This window comes from Schistocerca americana, chromosome 1, assembly GCF_021461395.2.
Source record: "Schistocerca americana isolate TAMUIC-IGC-003095 chromosome 1, iqSchAmer2.1, whole genome shotgun sequence".
Lineage (NCBI taxonomy): Eukaryota > Metazoa > Arthropoda > Insecta > Orthoptera > Acrididae > Schistocerca > Schistocerca americana.
The window spans coordinates 935,418,945-935,438,259 of record NC_060119.1 but is presented as its reverse complement, the minus strand read 5'-3'; the positions used below and the strand labels follow the sequence as shown (position 1 = coordinate 935,438,259).

The 19,315-nt window shown below is 36.8% G+C and overlaps 1 protein-coding gene across 1 annotated transcript in view; it reads left to right on the top strand.

Moving 5' to 3' along the window:
* LOC124595244 overlaps window positions 1-19,315 on the top strand; it is a 175,129-nt gene that overhangs the window by 44,161 nt on the left and 111,653 nt on the right. The window contains exons 4-6 of the mRNA XM_047133909.1: window positions 2,254-2,360; window positions 4,452-4,553; window positions 4,631-4,751. Of these exons, the coding sequence (XP_046989865.1) occupies window positions 2,254-2,360; window positions 4,452-4,553; window positions 4,631-4,751 (330 nt within the window). The remainder of the gene's footprint in view (window positions 1-2,253; window positions 2,361-4,451; window positions 4,554-4,630; window positions 4,752-19,315) is intronic.

Here is a 19,315-nt window from a genome sequence, read left to right as displayed (position 1 = left end):
ACTTGCTGCTTCCCAGAAGGCCTACATTTACTCCTTGATGAAATTTGTCATTAAAATGTATCTTTTTTCAAACCACCAGCTCAGTTCACTTAGTCAGTTCAAGAAATAAGAATAATCTTCACAAAGATTTGAAATCTCTTATTTTGGTCCAAATAGGTTATCATTCTTCAGGAACACACATTTTCAATAACTTCCCAGCAGCCATAAAAAGTTTAAATGCTAATATAGTTCATTTTATGGGCAGCCTTAAGGATTGCTTGGTGACCAACTCCTACTACTCCACTGATGCAGTTATGTGATCATTGTAAGTAAGCGTTGTAAAACAATTTTTCTGTTTTCTGTCACATGGCTACAATAGCCTAAGAATTATAATATGTATCTGTGTATATCGAACATTTACATGTCTTGTGGGAAGTTCTTTTTTAGGTTTTAAATGAAAATATGTTTAACATTTTCATCCTCCTCCTCCCCCCCCCCCCCCCACCACCACCACCACCACCACACACACACATCCACATCAACCATTTCCCTTGTTTACATAGGATCTGTGGGAGTTCGTAAATATTTATTGATTATTTTTGTTTTTCAGACAAGTTCTACATCTTACAGCATCTACTCAGTATGTACTATTAAGATGAAAAGTACATCAATTGAGTCAAATTTTTTTTAGGCTCCTCTCAAATTATTCCATGTATTTTCAAAAATTTCATATTTGAATAAACAACTAAATAATACTGATATTTCTCAGTGCATCATACCCAGTGCTTAATTCATCTTATCTTTTACATATAGATATCTAACTAAAGTTTTCAGTCACCCATGGTAAAACTATGTACTTTATTTAATTGCACAGACATATTGTACTAACAAAATAGATCAAAAAATACGTATTTTTCTCTCTGTCATTACCTACAATGCAATATGGTTTAGATTATAGCTTCTTCCTTGGATCCACCCTTTGCACTCATAGAGCTGCACAACCTCATGGCATTCTGGAGATAAGATTTTCTAGTGTTTTTGCAGATTTTTGAGTCCAACAAATCTGTAGATTGGTCCAAAAATCTTCAACATTAGATGACCTCAGTTTTCTGATGTTCCTGTTGGGTTCATCTCTAAGAGTTCAATGGGATGTAAGTAAGGTGACTGACTTGGCCAACTGATATTCTTCAATTCTCCACATCTGTCTTTTCTATTAACATACCGCCTGCACAATTTAGAAGCATGTTTGGGAGCATGTCTTGCTGCATAGCAAACACATGGCCAATAAGTCTCTTGCCAGATGGAACTGCATTGTTGATAGTATCCTGTGATATGCTTCCTTCTTTAATGTTCCATTAATATTCAGGAGATCAGCAACTCTTATCACCTGCAAAACATACCCGCACCATGACCGACCATCCCCTATGCTTCACTGTCAGTGCCACACACTGACTTTTCATATGTACTCAAAGAAGTCAATGAATAAACATTTGACTGTGGCTTCTGATACTTATAAACATAGATTTGTCCATGAATAACACCTTGGATCATTGTTGCATACTCCAATTCTTACGTTGCTGTGCCCATTGCAATCTTTTCACCTTATTAAGTTTGTGTAAAGTTTTTTGGTTGCTATGCCCCCCTTTATACCTTGTTCATGATAACAGAGTTGTATTATTGAGACAGAGAGTGGACCTGCTTGCATACTGTTTATTTCCCTGGGAATTTCAGGTGCAGTATGAATTGTTTGATGTTTACTCTGGACCCATGTGAACTGATCTTTCATGTATGATGTTATTCAGGGTCTTCCTGACTGCAAAACATTTGCGTTGGTACCAGTTTGCTTGAACTGCTGCAATGATACACCAGTGCACATAGGCTATGCCAATTTTGTTGCTATTGTCCTAAAGGATAACAATGCAGAACTACAGAAACTGTTCAGTGTTATCTTTGCACTAGTTAGTTATTCTTCATTATACTGGTAATATTGAAAATACAGTAATTGTATTAAAAACTCTGCAGTGCATATAACAATCAGTTTTTAATGAAAATGTGAAATACATTCATAAATTTTACAATACAGATGTTGAGGAGATAAGCACAGATTTCCTAATAAACTTTTCTCTGCTATGATGTAGACTTGAAATTTGTGTCCAACACAATTTTCTGGTAGATTTGTTCTTCATCATTTTCTTCTTCAGCATATCATAATAATCCTCTTAAAATAAGATAAATCTTTCATATCAAAAACATAATGTCACTTTTACATTCCAGAACAATGTTCCAGCTCATCTTGGTTGCAAGAATCATTGCTGTAGTGAAGGAATGTTTTCACCGTATGATGGATGTGGTGACTGTGAGACAAACTTCAATCTAGAGATGTGAGTGACAGTTTTATTTGCTCTGATAATTTCAGTGAAAAGATATTCATTTCCTCTTGCTATGATAAGAAAAAGTTATTGCCAACAAACTGTGGTTAAAAGGCCTCAAGGCATTGTTACTCTTGAATATTTTCCTTCCAGTTATGCAGCAGTAATGAACATGTTAGACACAGGAAATGTGAATTACAAAACTAATCCTATTTCATAGTATGCTGCCTAATTCAGCATAATTCACTGAAGATGTGCAGAAATGAAATGTCCTCTTTCATGTAAGAGAACTTCAATTACATTATAAGCACATGAACAAATCATCTGAAAGCACCATTTAATATTTCAGCTCTTCATAAGCAAGTGTCGCTCTATGCAGTAAACACATTTCTTTATGCACCTGACTATTAATCTCAACAATGAAATTGCTTTTGCATCAAATCTAAATCTCAGGAGTTAAGGTTCAGTTTATGACCACCAAATTTTTCAGCAATATCGTACGTTAAATTCAATACCTTGTTTCTGTGCTCTTAAAGATTAGAAGAACAAGCAAAGTAGATAGTGAGCCATCTGTGAGATAGGAACAACAAGATTTGTACATCCTTTAAGTGAATAGAAGGACATGTGAACAAATGGGATTACCGCTTTTTCCTTACAGTCATTTTATGCTCTTTCAAAACAAACTGGGCCTAAACTTCACAAATTATGAATATAGTTATTCATATGACAGCTTTATGTATTCCGGGAATTATTGGCAGAGAATGTAATCAACATCTACTAACACAGAAAAAGCTTACTTCACTGACTGAAAATTCAGGAAGAAAGATAACTTAATTATTTTTTGCACATATTATTGAACTAGTGAACTCAGCAGAGCTTTAGAATTGCTAAATTGGTCTTTTAATTTGATATGTGTCCTAATCTCCTTCTGCCCCCCCTCATTGTCTACATACTCTTCCCCCTCTCTTTGTTCATCCCCTCCTCCCTTCCTCTCTCTGTGTCTTCCCTCACCCCATTTCCCTATTAATCTTCTTCCCACCTCTATGTTTGTTTCCTCCGTTCCCCTTCTCTGTCCATCACCGCCCCCCCCCCCCTCCCCCCTCCCAACCCCAATCCCCCACCCTCACTGAAATTGAGTCATTTTTTATTGTTATTACAAACAAAACCCTTGATTGGGAATTGAAGCCACTTAAAACGAGTGGGCAAATCAGTATTGATTATCTGTTTACTGTGTGTGAGAGAGACCTCTCTTGCAACAGGATCTGTGAGGACAGTAGCTTCAGTGACAGCATTTCACATAGTTTTAATCTGTGAATGGGTAGGATTATAAAGTCTTGGATGATTCAGATTCCAGATTCTTTTGTATACATTTTTCTTGTTTTGTATTGAATGTGCTGTTTTGTTTTCTTCCCCTAGTCAGTTTTGACAGAGGATGGGAAATTTGTATTTATGGCTTTTCAGCTTGTGATTAGAGCACTGCTATGGAATCTGAATTGTCTAAAACTTTATAATCCCACCCATTCACTGATTGGAGAAACAGTTTGTCTTATGGTTTAAATGCCCTGTTACTGTAATTAAAACTGAGTGCAAGAAAGGAAACTAAACTTCACATTTTCACAGCACAGCATTTTCTTTCTCACTGTCACTTTTAACAGAAAACTTGTACAGTGTTGTTTTAAAAATATATACTATGTCCATCTGAATATTTATTAGGGTACAATTTCAAAATTTGGAGTAACTCACTCAACAACTTTTTTGAGATTTTTGCTAACAACATTTCCACTTTACATATAATGAATATATTTATACATTACATAATTAAAAAAATATGTATCCTATGTCTATCTGAGTTTTTATTACAGCATCATGCAAAAATGTAAAGTAAATTTACCAAGAAGTTTTAAATAATTTTGGTAACCACACTCAACAATATCTTGCCTTTATACAGTAGTTTAGAGTAATGTTTTTATTTGTTTCATTACTTCATATGAAGGTAGAAACTTTTAAAAAATGACATCTCAAACCATATCTTAAAGTGGGATATAGAAATTTTAGAAGCAAACATTTTTACAAACGTGTAATTATTAGTAATATATTTTCCAGGAGGAACTCTTATACCCCTGAAGTAATTGACTGGAATAAAGTAAATATTCCTCCAAAGTCAGAGTTATTCAAACTGCTGCTGTACAGGATTTCCAATTCAATGTAAGTTACACTTATATTACTTTTCTTACTGTTCCAATCAGACACTAAAGCAACTCTAAATTATTATTTTTATGCAGCAAGCCAGACTGCAAGGTGCTTATAGCTGGTGACCAGTTCAAATGTCATTCACTTGTACTTCAGAGCTATTCACTGTATTTTGATGACAGGGAGCCTGGAGAGCAGTTTGAATTGCCAAAGGTACTTTACTCTCTAATTAAAACTTTAAGTTGAAATTCAGCTTGACAAAATGTCCTCACATATGAGTTCTTAAATGCATATGGAACAGTTTTCAGTAGTTAGTTTTATGTTTCATGGATCATTATGTGATTAAACATTATGATGTGGAGTCAGTCATTTTTGTGTATTTAAAACAGACTTCATTGGGAAGTACATATATTTTGTGAGACTTGTCCTTGAAGCTCACTTAATAATAACAATTCTCCTTCTTGACAGTCATTAATCACTGATTAATTAATGACAGATAACAGTTACAAAATTAGAATAATGAAATCATGCCATGAGAGTCTAGTACCAACTTGCATTTAGAAATGATTCATTCTGTGATGAAATTCCCCACATTCACACGAATGTTAAATATTGTTCACACATGTGGCCCAATACATATTATATCATTTTAATTACGTATCTTAATGGCTTTAGCCAACTGTGAATGACAAAAATGATTGCCATGCTGTGTACCCAAAATGAATGTCATGTATCTCATTGTTATAACCAGAGAGGTCCAACAACATGTTACAACAGCTCACAGAAACTGTATTTATTCTACAAACAATAGAGGCACAGCAATAGTAACTTCACATCTCCAGTACTTACATTTTCAACTTTGGATTTCTTGTGCGTATGTAAAATCCATGGGTATAAACACAAAACAACCCCAACTGAAATATTAAATCATCCAACAAAGATTACTGATAGCAAGAAAAATCAGACAGTCATCAATATTGTGGCATACCTATAACTAATGTATATAAAGTATACTCAACATAATTTTAACCATGAAGAGACACATAATGTCAACATAATCATACATTTAGGAAGGCAATATCTAAGTAGATAACATATGTAGACATAAAAACTTGTCAGTGGAACACAGACATAAAGGAAACGTAGAATAAATCCCATCTGACTTTGAAACTGTGACCACAATTAAATAAAAAAGAAGACAAGCACTTGTAAAGATACTAATTAATAAACCAAGGCCACTTTCATGTAAACACACTCAATTACTTCTGTATAATCACTCAGTCTTTATATAATTAAGTAGTACAACAGCAATGTCAGATCACTATAGCTTTAAAAGCACCTGCCGCGGTGGCCGAGCGGTTCTAGGCGACTTCTTTTGTCGCAGGTCCAAATCCTGCTTCGGGCATGGATGTGTGTGATGTCCTTAGGTTAGTTAGATTTAAGTAGTTCCAAGTTCTGGGGGACTGATGACCTCGGATGTTAAGTCCCATAGTGCTCAGAGCCATTTGAACATTTAAAAGCTCTATTAGGCTAACTGACTTATGGCTCTTATCAATCAGTGCAGTCATTTAACATAACAACTGAGTCATGAATATTTGCCAAGAAAACTATTTTTTTTTCATAAGATAATAAATTACATGAAACAGAGACAGATGATGTAGAAAACATGGTGCAGCAATATACAAATCATAGTAGAACAAGATAAATGGAGATGTAATCAAACATTCTTAAATCATTACATTTATTTATTTATTTTATTTATTTATTTATTTCGTATTCCATTAATCCGTATTGTGATAAATCACAAGGATGTGGAATGAGTCATGATTACATACAACAGATATAATACACATATATAAAATGACAAAAATGTACCATAAGATTATGAATAAGTTTGTAGGTTAAAATCAAATCAAAGGTATAGCTCAAGTAATATAAAACAATACCTAAAAAGGAAATATAGTACATTTTCCAAATTAAACAAATAATACACATATATAAAATGACAAAAATGTACCATAAGATTATGAATAAGTTTGTAGGTTAAAATCAAATCAAAGGTATAGCTCAAGTAATATAAAACAATACCTAAAAAGGAAATATAGTACATTTTCCAAATTAAACAAATAATACACATATATAAAATGACAAAAATGTACCATAAGATTATGAATAAGTTTGTAGGTTAAAATCAAATCAAAGGTATAGCTCAAGTAATATAAAACAATACCTAAAAAGGAAATATAGTACATTTTCCAAATTAAACAGTTAATGTGATCTATAGCAAACAAATTTTTATCAGTATAAAAAATCATTGCTTTATCTGTAGATACTCATCAAGAGAATAGAAGGAATTTACCATTAGGTATTCTCTCAATTTACATTTAAAAGTAGGTAAGACATTAATGTGATCTTTAATACCTGATGGAAGGGAGTTGAAAATTTTTGTGGCTGAATAATGAACACCTTTCTGAACAAGACTTAAATGTTTCAGATCCCTGTGTAGATCATTTTTAGACCTAGTATTATGATCATGACATTCACTATTAGTTTTAAAAAGAGATAGGTTGTTAGAAACAAAAATCATCAAAGAAAATATGAATTGAGAGGTAAGTGTTAATATTTGTAACTTATGAAACAGACTTCTGCAAGAATATCTTGGATGAACACCACTCATGATTCTAACAGCTCTCTTCTGTGCAGTAAATATTTTTTTGGCTAAAGGCTTGTTGCCCCAAAATATTATGCCATACGACATGATAGAATGAAAATAACCAAAGTAGGCAGCTTTAGTAGCGTCCTCATCACCAATGGGGTGGTTACACGCAGAGCATAAGTTGCCACACTGAGCCTTCTATGTAGGTTAAGATATGCTCAGACCAGTTCAGCTTGCCATCAATTAGAATGCCCAAGAACTTAGATGATTCACAGTGTAGTATATTTTGGTTACCACAGTTTAAGTGGCATACTTCATTTTCTTGTTGAGATGTGTGAAATTGCATATACTGAGTTTTCTGAATGTTTAGAGTTAGTCCGTTGCACTTAAACCAGTGTAGGATGTCAACGAGTACAGCATTACATTTATTTTCTAGGTCACTGTTAGTTCGACTTTCAAGCAGAATAGTGGTGTCATCGGCAAAAAGAGTAAATTTACACTCGGTGTCTGTGCAAAGTGGGAGATCATTGATGAAGATAAGGAAAAGCAAAGGTCCTAGGATGGACCCCTGAGGCACACCACACTTTAATGTGCCCCAATCAGAAGAAATGGGACTATCATTGGCACCATTAATTATCACCTTCTGTTTTCTGTTTTGCAGATATGATTCTATCCATCTACCAATGCTACCTCGCAAGTCATAAAAATTAGCCTTATGTAAGAGAATGTTGTGGTCCACACAGTCAAAGGCCTTAGACAAGTCACAAAAAATTCCAATAGGTGACATTTTATTATTTATTGACTCTAAAATTTCATTTGTGAGAGAAAAAATAGCCTGCTCAGTTGATCTACCTTTTTGGAAACCAAACTGGTTTCTGTTGAGTATGTTGTGGCTGTTAAGATGTTCTACAATTCTTGTATACATTAGTTTCTCTAATACTTTTGAGAAACTACTTAGTAGTGATATTGGACGGTAGTTAGATAAATTAGTTTTGTCACCCTTCTTGAAAAGTGGTTTCACAACGGCAAGCTTTAATCTCTGTGGGACAACACCTTGCTGGATAGACTCATTAAAAATGTGACACAGGACTTGACATATGTGGTCACTACAATGCTTCAGTATTTTTGGTGAAATGTTGTCAATACCAGTGGAATTTTTATTTTTTAAGGCCTTGATGGTATTTTTAACTTCAGTAATAGTAACTGGGGCAATACAAATTGGGTCATACGTGTTAGGGTTAGCTCTGTGTAATAAATGCGTAGCAGCATTTAAGGAACCGTTACAACCTACTTGTTCTGCTGCAGTTATGAAGTGATTGTTGAATATGTTGGAAACTGTTACAGGATTATGAATAACCTCATCCTTATAGCTTATCTCTGTGGTATTAACATTCTTGTTACTCTTGCCACACTCCAAACTGCTTTTATTTTGTTCTCAGATTTATCAATTTCAGACTTAATATACAGGCTCTTGGATTTGTTTATCACCCTTTTTAAAATTTTACAATATAACTTAAAATGAGACCTTTCAAGGGGATCATTTGATACTCTTAGTGAGGCATGTAACTCCCTCTTAGTCCTGCAAGAAATTTTTATACCTCCAGTAATCCATGGTTTACTGGAAGAAACCTCATTGTTCTTTCTGACAGTTTTTTTTGGGAAAGCCATTTCAAATACAGATATAAATTCATTTAAAAAAAGGTTAAATTTATCATTAACATCTTATGTGCTGTACACTGGCTCCCAATCTATCTGTGACAAATAGTCGTTAAAGGCAGACACAGTTTCAGTGTTTATACATCTATAGGACCTATAGGTGTGGGAGATTTTATTGCACAAACTGATGTTATTTACTTTCAGAAGTTGTCCATCATGGTCAGACAGGCCATAAATTACTTTGCTCACACTAGCACTGTTGACTCTATTCTTGTCAATGAAAATATTATCTAGAAGGCTCTTGCAATTTTCTGTAACTCTAGTGGGCCAGGTAACCACCGCAGCCAAGTTGTAAGAATTCATTAAGTGGTCCAGGTCAGTTTTGAGGTTGTTATCAGTTAAGAAGTTGACATTAAAGTCACCTACAATTATTAAATTTCTAGTTTTAGAGAACAATTTGGTCAAAAGAGATTCTAACTTATTCATAAAGATGCAAAACTTCCCTGCTGGAGCTCTGTAAATTGCAAGCACAGTAAGTAACATGTCCTTTGCAGAAATTTCAGTCCCGCAAACTTCAAAATGTTGATCTACACAATACTTACTTAGATCTAAAGATTTATAAATGATTTTACTGTCTATATAAATTACAGCACCACCTTTCTCCTTACTTGTTCTGCAGTAATGAGTAGCTAGATCATACCCATCAAGCTGCAGCCCATCAATTCCAACTGTTACATGATGCTCAGTAAGGCATAAAACATGAGGACGGTCAACAGTGTCCATGTCCCCTAAATTTACAGATAAAAACTCTAATTTACTTTTGAGACTTCTGATATTTTGATGAAGAATAATAAGATTCTTATAGCTACCTCTACTGTCCTTCTGCTGGTCTGCTTGTCCATTAACACCGTTAGTCCCCGTTGCACTCAAAACTGTGTTGGATACATTAAGACCTATGTCGCAGCTGGAGATTTGTTCACTAGATGTCGTTGGCGAGGTCTGGTGGGTGCTGGCCATAAAAAATCACTGTTTCTTTTTGGAATTCTTCTTTCTCTCGTAGAAAATCGGGGATTACCTTTTATCCTTGGAGATACTGCATCGGAATTATTTTCCAGTCCTTGAGGTTCTTTGGGTGGAACTTCATCATATGGTATTAATATGTCATTGGCAGTGACAGGGTGCGACACAGCTATACATCTGTTTCTTGTATTCACATTGGTTCCCTGTCTATCTTGGCATGAATTGGTTTCTACAGTACCGGTACAAAATCTGACCTTTCTTGCAGAGCTGGTTGTAAGTGTTTTTACTACATCACACCGTTTCCATGGGTTTGATACTGATGAAGCAATGTTCCTGCACAGTCTGAGCTTTCCTGTTTTGTTCAGGTGTAGTCCATGATTAGTGTAATCAGGCCTTTGCAAGAATAAATTGACATCAATTACTTTCACATTAACAAAATTAGATGACAAATTCATTATATATTCATTAAATCTGTACACTGTTTCATTGACTTCTGGCTTGTCATAACAGTAGGGAACGGTACATTACATTAAACAGTATTTAGATAAAATTGTTTCATCAGAAAGAAGAACACTAAAATCTGTATCATTAAATTTACAAAAGTTTAAAATGTGGTAAAACTTGTTTTTATATTGATGCAGTTTAATGATGCACTATATAAATCATTACTTCATTATGATTTTAAACCTTTCATATACTTCACTGCAGATACTCATGTTGTTGTTGTGGTCTTCAGTCCAGAGTCTGGTTTGATACAGCTCTCCATGCTAGTCTATCCTGTGCAAGGTTCTTCATCTCCCAGTACCTATTGCAACCTACATCCTTTTGAATCTGTTAAGTGTATTCATCTCTTGGTCTCCCTCTACGATTTTTACCCTCCACACTGCCCTCTAATACTAAATTGGTGATCCCTTGATGCCTCAGAATACGCTCTACCAATCAATCCCTTCTTCTAGTCAAGTTGTGCCATAAATTTCCCCCGGACGTGTACTGGTGATTCTTCAGTAACACAATCACTAAATCCGAAGCTAAACCACTCAATATTTTCAAAACAACAAATTCTAGGTGTAAATAAACCACACCGAACTGAACAAGAGGGCCATTGTTGTTTTTGTGGTCTTCAGTCCAGAGACTGGTTTGATGCAGCTCTCCATGCTACTCTATCCTGTGCAAGCTTCTTTATCTCCCAGTACCTACTGCAACCTACATCCTTCTGAATCTGCTTGGTGTATTCATCTCTTGGTCTCCCTCTACGATTTTTACCCCCCACACTGCCCTCCAATGCTAAATTGGTGATCCCTTGTTGCCTCAGAACATGTCCTACCAACCCATCCCTTCTTCTAGTCAAGTTGTGCCACGAACTCCTCTTCTTGCCAATTCTATTCAATACATCCTCATTAGTTATGTGATCTACCCATCTAATCTTCAGCATTCTTCTGTAGCACCACATTTCAAAAGCTTCTATTCTCTTCTTGTCTAAACTATTTATCGTTAATGCTTCACTTCCATACATGGCTACACTCCATACAAATACTTTCAGAAATGATTTCCTGACACTTAAATCTATACTCAATTTTAACAAATTTCTCTTCTTCAAAAACGCTTTCCTTGCCATTGCCAATCTACATTTTATATCGTCTCTACTTTGACCATCATCAGTTACTTTACTCCCCAAATAGCAAAACTCATTTACTACTTTGAGCATCTCATTTTCTAATCTAATTCCCACAGCATCACCCAATGTAATTCAACTACATTCCATTATCCTCATTTTGCTTTTGTTGATGTTCATCTTAAATCCTCCTTTCATGACAATATCCATTCCATTCAGCTGCTCTTTCAGGTCCTTTGCTGTCTCTGACAGAATTACAATGTCATCGGTGAACCTCAGAGCTTTTATTTCTTCTCCATGGATTTTAATTCCAGCATTGAATTTTTCTTTTGTTTCCTTTACTGCTTCCTCAATATACAAATTGAATAACATCGGGGATAGGCTACAACCCTGTCTCACTCCCTTCCCAACCACTGCTTCCCCTTCATGCCCCTCGACTCTTATAACTGCCACCTGGTTTCTGTACAAATTGTAAATAGCCTTTTGCTCCCTGTATTTTACCCCTGCCACCTTCAGAATTTGAAAGAGAGTATTCCAGTCAACATTGTCAAAAGCCTTCTCCAAGTCTACAAATGCTAGAAACGTAGGTTTGCCTTTCTTTAATCTATTTTCTAAGGTAAGTCGTAGGGTCAGTACTGCCTAATGTGTTCCAACATTTCTACAGAATCAAAAATGACCTTCCCCGAGGTCTGCTTCTAGTTTTTCCATTTGTCTGTAAAGAATTCGTGTTAGTATGTAGATACTCATAGTTTGAGGAAATTGTAACATTGTTAGGTTTTCGTGAAACAAATGTCCCTCAGAGCAATATGAGTATGTCTGACTTTCGAGGCAGAAGCATTCTCATTGCGGAAGTCTTGCAGCACAACCATGATGCCAGGATAATGAGGACAGTGAGATGACTGTGGATTGGCAGTGGAAGTTATGGGTTTGATATCAGGCCGCGCAAATCACCACCAGCACTAAGTTCTTCATAGACTTATTGCCACAGCACCATCAACCTGCCATACACTCCTCTTGCCACCAGCATTGCCAGCAGTGCCACAGCACTAGCCACTATCCAACCCGTACCAGAGAGCAGCAGGTCAAATCCCACATACAGCAGTCTTCAGGCTGCTGCATTGAATGCTTGTGGACCAGAAGGGTCATTCCGGGCACCGTCACTAAGGGTGAACTAGCATGCCACTGATGACATGATTGTAGTCTACAGAGGCCACCAGCTGCCCATGGACCAGCTGTCAGCAACATAAGGTGCCTATGCAGCTTTGTCTCATCAGGTCAGAAGCTGATGCCTGTGTGTCTGTACCAGCTAGAGTCAACAGAGTGAGATGTGTTTTGCCTCACTGAGGCCTAAAAAAAATCATTGACTGAAGTTGAAAGAAGTATTCTCTATTGTCAGCAGTGTTTCCATTGGGTCCTCTGGCCTGTCATCACCACCACTCACCCCTCTCAGAGTGCAACTGCATTCATCGAAATAGTGTCAGCAGGGGATCTTCAAGTCCGTAACTACACCATTTAGTGACAGCAAACAACTGACTGTCATCCATGGTTGAAGAAGATGACTCAACTATTGAATGGTTGCAGATTCATTGACACATGCTGGAGTGAGTGCAGTTTTTCTGTTTTGTTTTTGTTTGACTGCAAGGTCATGGCAAGTCAGTGGGCTGTGCCAGGCATTGAGTTGCACTTGTAAGTTCAGTAGGTGACAGGTGAACTCAGATGGTATTCTGAGTAGCCATAAATATAAGCATTAGTTTTCACCTGGTTGATATGGGCAATATGGGTATCATGTGTGAGAGGTATGACTCATTGTCAAGAAGTATAAGATGGTAACCATGAGTAAAGATTCAGGAAGTGAAGCTCAGTTTGATCATTGTTTTGATATGTATAGTAACTTTGAGCAGCCACTAAGGCAAGAGTAGTTAAATGATAGTAAGGAGTAATGTGATAGTGTTACAGTTAAGTGTTTTCATGATTTGATTTTGTTTTTGTGGAGCAGGGGATGTGGCTCAGTATTCAAGCACATAAGGTAGTGAGAAGCTAGGATAGGGGCATGCTTAATTTTTTTTATGATTGTGTAATTGATAAGAAGTAATCATGCCATGATCAGTATCAAGGGGAGCAGCGTTTTCAACATTGCAAGGGGCTACCACAGAGAAGGTATTGAGAATGTAAGTTGTTAGTGGAGAAGGTAGAATTGTCTAAAATATTAGAAGCATTTGATGCTGAGATAAAGGAAATGGCTTATCCCAAAACTCTCGTGTATGGGGAGAAGTTGAAGAGAGAGCACAAGGCCTGGATAATGGAAAGTAGGCCTTAGGATGTGAGGAAATGGCGATTGTGGAAATAATGAAAAAAGTAAAAGAAAGGAATCAGAGAGAAGAGAGAAGAAGCAAGCTGAAAGGGAGAATGGTGTAAGGGCACAATATCTCCTTCACATATGTTGATTTTATATCCATGTTGTGAAGCTTCAAGTAAATGAACAAGCTGGATGAGTTGCAATCAGAGTGTTTCTTGTTAAGGAGATAATTATCTTTATTTCATTTTCAGCATTGTTTTGTTTTCATAGTCTGTGGTGGTTGTATTCTTGTCTGAGGCACTTCTTTTGAGCTATGTGCAGTGCCAAGAGCAGTTGGGCTGGACGTGACATCATTGCAAATAGCAGCAAAGAGACCCCAGGCAGGTGCAGCTCCCAAGGAATACTGAAGACTGGAACGTAGAGTTGGCAAGAATGTCAATGGGAAATTCAATTGTTTCTGGGTGAGAATGGAATTGTTCAGTACTGATGGTCTATATTCACTTATGTTTATGAAGAAATAATAAATTGTTATTCTGTATTTAAGGAATGGTGCTACTCCTGTAGCAGAGTAGTGTGATACAAAACAAAAAAGGATTTTGTCACGAGTCGGCTGATGTTTGCTCCACTGAAGGCACAAGATAGTTGAAGATTCTTGCAGGAGCATGCTTTTGAATAATTTATGTGTTCCTTCAGAATGTCCATGTACTCTTAATGCCACTGAATATGTCAGTCATGGGTAAACTGAATTAACTGTAAATGGTGTCATAATGCAAGTTCCCAAGAATTTACATGGGCACAGGATAATGGCACTGCTGAAATTAAGATGAGTAATGTAGAAACATCATCTCTAATATCCAATGGAATTGTGGAATCTGAGATAGCAAGAACGAGTGTGAGCTGTACCAAAGTGACTAAGTGTGGGGACGGCAACATGGGTGATTTAAATGCAGTACTATCTGCCTAGTATTTCCTTAGAAGCAGGCTGAACAGACAGAAGAGAAGGAAGAGCAGACAGGTTCACAGAATGGGTGATCAAGTCAACAGGGCCGAATCTGTTTAGAAATGTATGCCAGAGGTTCAGGATGTAGCATGTATGCGAGTACTGGGTCACTGCCTTCCAAGTCAACGAGCTGATATGTGCAGAGAGCTGTTTACAGCACGAATAAAGTCTGACATATGTGAAGAGTATGAAATGAGTGAAAGGCACAAAGCGAACCTGAAAGTAAAGCTTCAGACTGATCACCACCTCAAAGTTGACCTTCAGTGGCAGAAAGCTGCTGCCATTGTAGAGCTGCCACAAGATTCTACTATTGTACAAGACAAACCAATTAAACCATCTACAAACACATTAAGGAGTAATTTGTTTGGTATAGTGCCACTACACACCAGGAAGTTGTTTTGGTTGAGCAGGAGTACCAGAAAACTAAGCTTTCTGAGAAGAATTTGGTTTTTAATGGGTCCTACAATATAAGGAATAAGTGGTACTCCTGTAGAAGTGTTGTTTGTGGTAGCCTTATTTGTGATTTTTTAATAAAAATAGAGTTTGGAGTATGTTGCCTTGGGAAGCTTATGGACAACAGTTGTTGCAAATGACAAAGTTCTAAAAGTTCTTATCAGACAGATAAGGTGCCAAGTTTAAGAGCTTAATGAAGCCAGACCATGTTTTGTTGAAGCTGATATGTTAAGAATAATGTATTGAGAAAAGGAAGAGTGTTGTTTTTAAATTGAATGTGTGGAATGGAGAGTTAGAAGTTTTTTGTACATAAGCATGGCAAGAGGCCTAGCAGTGAAATTTTTTCATAATATTTAAGTTAGTGAGCAGAGCAGGAGACCCTTGAGAAATCTTGTGGGATCAAGTGACAGTAAGCAGTGTGAGCAAGAGATGAGAAACATGTTTGTGGAGTTTAAAGATTAACGTAGTGATTGTATAATAGTTAAGAATGCTAGTAGTATGTACTTGTTAATCAGATTAAGGGTGAATGTAATTTCAGTGGACAACCTGGCCAAAGCAAGATGGACGGATGAGGTCTTCATGAAGGGAGGGGAGGGAGCAGCATCGTGTTGCTATCCAATCTTTTAGCAAAATTAATAATAAGTAATGAGCAAGCCACCATGAAGTGTTGCATCAGCACAAGCAGGGTGGTAGCTGCAATGTGTGGGTCAGAATAAACATGAAGATAGGGTGATAGTGATACGAAGTTAGTCACACTCAGCTGAAACCTGCACTCCGTAGTGGTAATAACCATACTGGGTGGGTCAATGTCCCCACATCAGGGCAAGTCTCCTGTTACAGGCAATGTGACTAGGTGCCAGGCTTCAGTTAAACAAAGCAGCCATCAAAAACCAGCAACACCACCATGATGCCAGAGTCATGCTGGACAGTGAGAATACTGGGAGTCACTTGCAGCAACTATTGATTTTGAGACTGGGCTGCACCCTTCACTGTCAACCTTCTGTCCTGACTACACCTGCTACACCAGGAAGCACTGAGTTACAACCCCCCCCCCTCCCCCCTTGCCCCATCCCCCCCATGCCCACCCCCACCACCAGAATGTAGTGCCACAGCACCATCAATCCACTGGCCACCATCTGATTCCTGCCAGAGAGCAGTGAGTCAAATAACACACACAGCAGTCTCCGCACCACCACTGCAGTGAATGCATGTTAAAGTGAGGGGCTGTTCCAGAAATCATTACTGATGAGGAATAGCATGCCACTGATGTCAGGACTGTGGCCTGTGCCAGCCACTCACGAAGCTGCCCTTTGCAATTCAGGGTGCCTGTGCAACATTCTCTCACCAGGGTTGAAGCTGCCACGTATACATCAGCATCAGTCACGGTTAACAGATTGAGGTGTGTTCTGCTTCATTAAGCCACAACAAAGTATTTACTGAAGTTGAATAAAGCATTGTCTATTGTCAGCAGTGTTTCCACTGGTGCTTCACCCTGTCACCACCACCACTCACCACTCTGAGTGCAGCTGCGCTCTTCAGTTATATGGTGACAAAATACACATGCTGCACAGGGGCAGAAGTTACTGCACTCACATCACAAGGCAGTCATTAGTTTTAATACTCAGCATGTGCTCCATGTGAGGAAAACAGAATATATGGCACAGCACTTTCTATAGTGAACTCCCTGTAGCCAACCAAGCCAATCTGTTTACGTGGAGATCAACGTATAGTGTACTATAGTCATGTAGGAAGTCCTTGAGTGTATGAAACATAACTCCAACTACTTATTGTTCTGCTCATCATGATGATAGAGTTTAATATTGTCTACATTAGTGCATTTGTTTCCTGTACCATTCATTTTCCTGTTCCTACTGTTTTTTTAATGATTGTATGTATGTATGTGGTTTTCTCAATCCCTAAAGGGAAGTGTGATGTACCTTCATCATGATGCATGCAATTCCAGAGTGTGTGTGTGCTTCCATACTGTGAGCTGCGAAAGAAACAGCATTATTTAAGAGATCAGAAACGAGTGCTCTGGCTGTCCATTATGCTGTATTACTGTTGTCCAGTCAATTTGTCCAGTACTATGCACAACCTGTATCTTATGTGTTGCTCTATGAAGTACTATGTTCCATGAATCATATTTGTTCTTGCTGTAACACCAACCTTGTTGTATACAGTGGAAGTAATGAACACATATCACATGGAAAGAAAATTGTCAGATGTGCAGAGTTGCAAAGATGCTAGAATTAAGATTGCAAATGAAGATTCATGTGTTCTCATCCTGATGAAGTTGAATCACTACAGGTATTGTTGACAGATTTGTCCCATTTCCTTGAATTATCAAGAAATTTATTTTCAGTAATTGCCTTTACTGTAGAAAGGGGAGTGGCAATATTTGACAAGAAAAAGGTGAAAATTGTGAAAGATGGAGGTGCTATTTTGGAAGGCAACACATCAGCAAATGGACTGTGCATCATTGACACCAGAAGTTAGTGTAAAAAAGAAGCACCACTGACAAAAAAGTAGAAAACCAATCAATGGCACAAAAAACCAGGACATCTTCATTTCATTTACCTGAAGAAAATATCAGAACTGTGTGATGTTGGGGACTAAATTGTGTTGGGAGAGGACATGCCTTATTGTTCACACTCCACCAACTTACATTGAAGAAGAATATTTTTCTTCACACAAAAGATGAAACAGAAGACCACATCAAGGAATATGTAAGTGAAAGTGGAACTGATTTCAATCTGCAGGCAAAAAAAAGTGGGGTGTGACAGAGGAAGAGAGTACAGAAGTGCTGATTTCAAGAAATGCTACAAAAACAGAGATACATTGATTGACTGCACTATTGAAGAATCTCTCCAATTGAATGGTAAGGCATAGAAAATAAATCTTTCTGTCATGAACAAATTAAGGGTTGTGTTGTTTGATGAAAAAATTGAAAACAAAATTTGGGGTTTTCCTGTTCTGGCTGCAGCTTGTTTCATGAACAGCTGTCTGCTACAGCTGTTGATGTGATTCTAGCTCAAATTGGTGTGGCAGAAAACAAATTTGTTCAGATTGAGTATTTTTGGATCTGTGGCATTCACAAAATGACTTTGGTATTTAAAAAAAACTGAGTGAAAGAAGTGAAAGAGATGTTCCTGTAGAGTTCCCTGTACTAGACTTACAAAAATTCAAAAAAAACTTTCTGCACACAGGAAGGTATCTTTTAAAAAAATCCTTATTGAAAGAAAAAACTTTCTATACTTTTCATGAATTTATAAACAGTGATGTATGTGATCTAGAAATTCAATTATAAACAAATTTCTGCTATTATTTTTATCCATTAATTCAATTATGAACTAACAGCTTCCATTCTTATTATTTTTAAGATTGTGCGCAGAACAACTTTGTATAGATAGTGTAACAAAATGTAATTATAAAATTGTCCAATTGCATACTGTGAAATACAACCTGTATTTCAAAAACATATAACATATATGTATATAACTGTATGGTGCCTTATGCAGCTTGAAAGCTATCTTCCGGGCCAATGAATAAATGAAGGAAAAAAAAAATGAATATACAGGCAAAGGCTATGTCATATGGAATCCTATGACTGTAAAGTTTTCTGAAGTAAGAGATATTTAGATTACTCATCAATATGAAAGCATAAAAGAGGAAACTAAAGAAGAAGGATTCAATCTAACTGTAGAAAATCAAATTTTTGAAGGAGAAGAAAGAAGAAAATAACCAAAATAAAGAAGAAAAGCACCTATAGAAAGAAGAAAAGAACCAGAAAAAGTTAGAAGAGAAGAGCCAGAAGAGGAAAGAAGAGAAACTCTAGAAGAAGATAAAAATATAGTACAGGTTACATATTTCTGAACAATAATGCTCCAGTCACTTGTTGCTGCAAGAAACAGTGTGTTTTGCACTATCTATTGCTGAAGCAGAATATAAAGGTGCAGATCAATGTTATCAAGAGATCAAAGTTTTGAAGATCTTCATGGAAGAATAGCTGAATGAAAACATGAAAAAACACTTAGTATGGATAACCAAAGTGCAATACCAATGATCAAATCTGGTCAAACGTCAT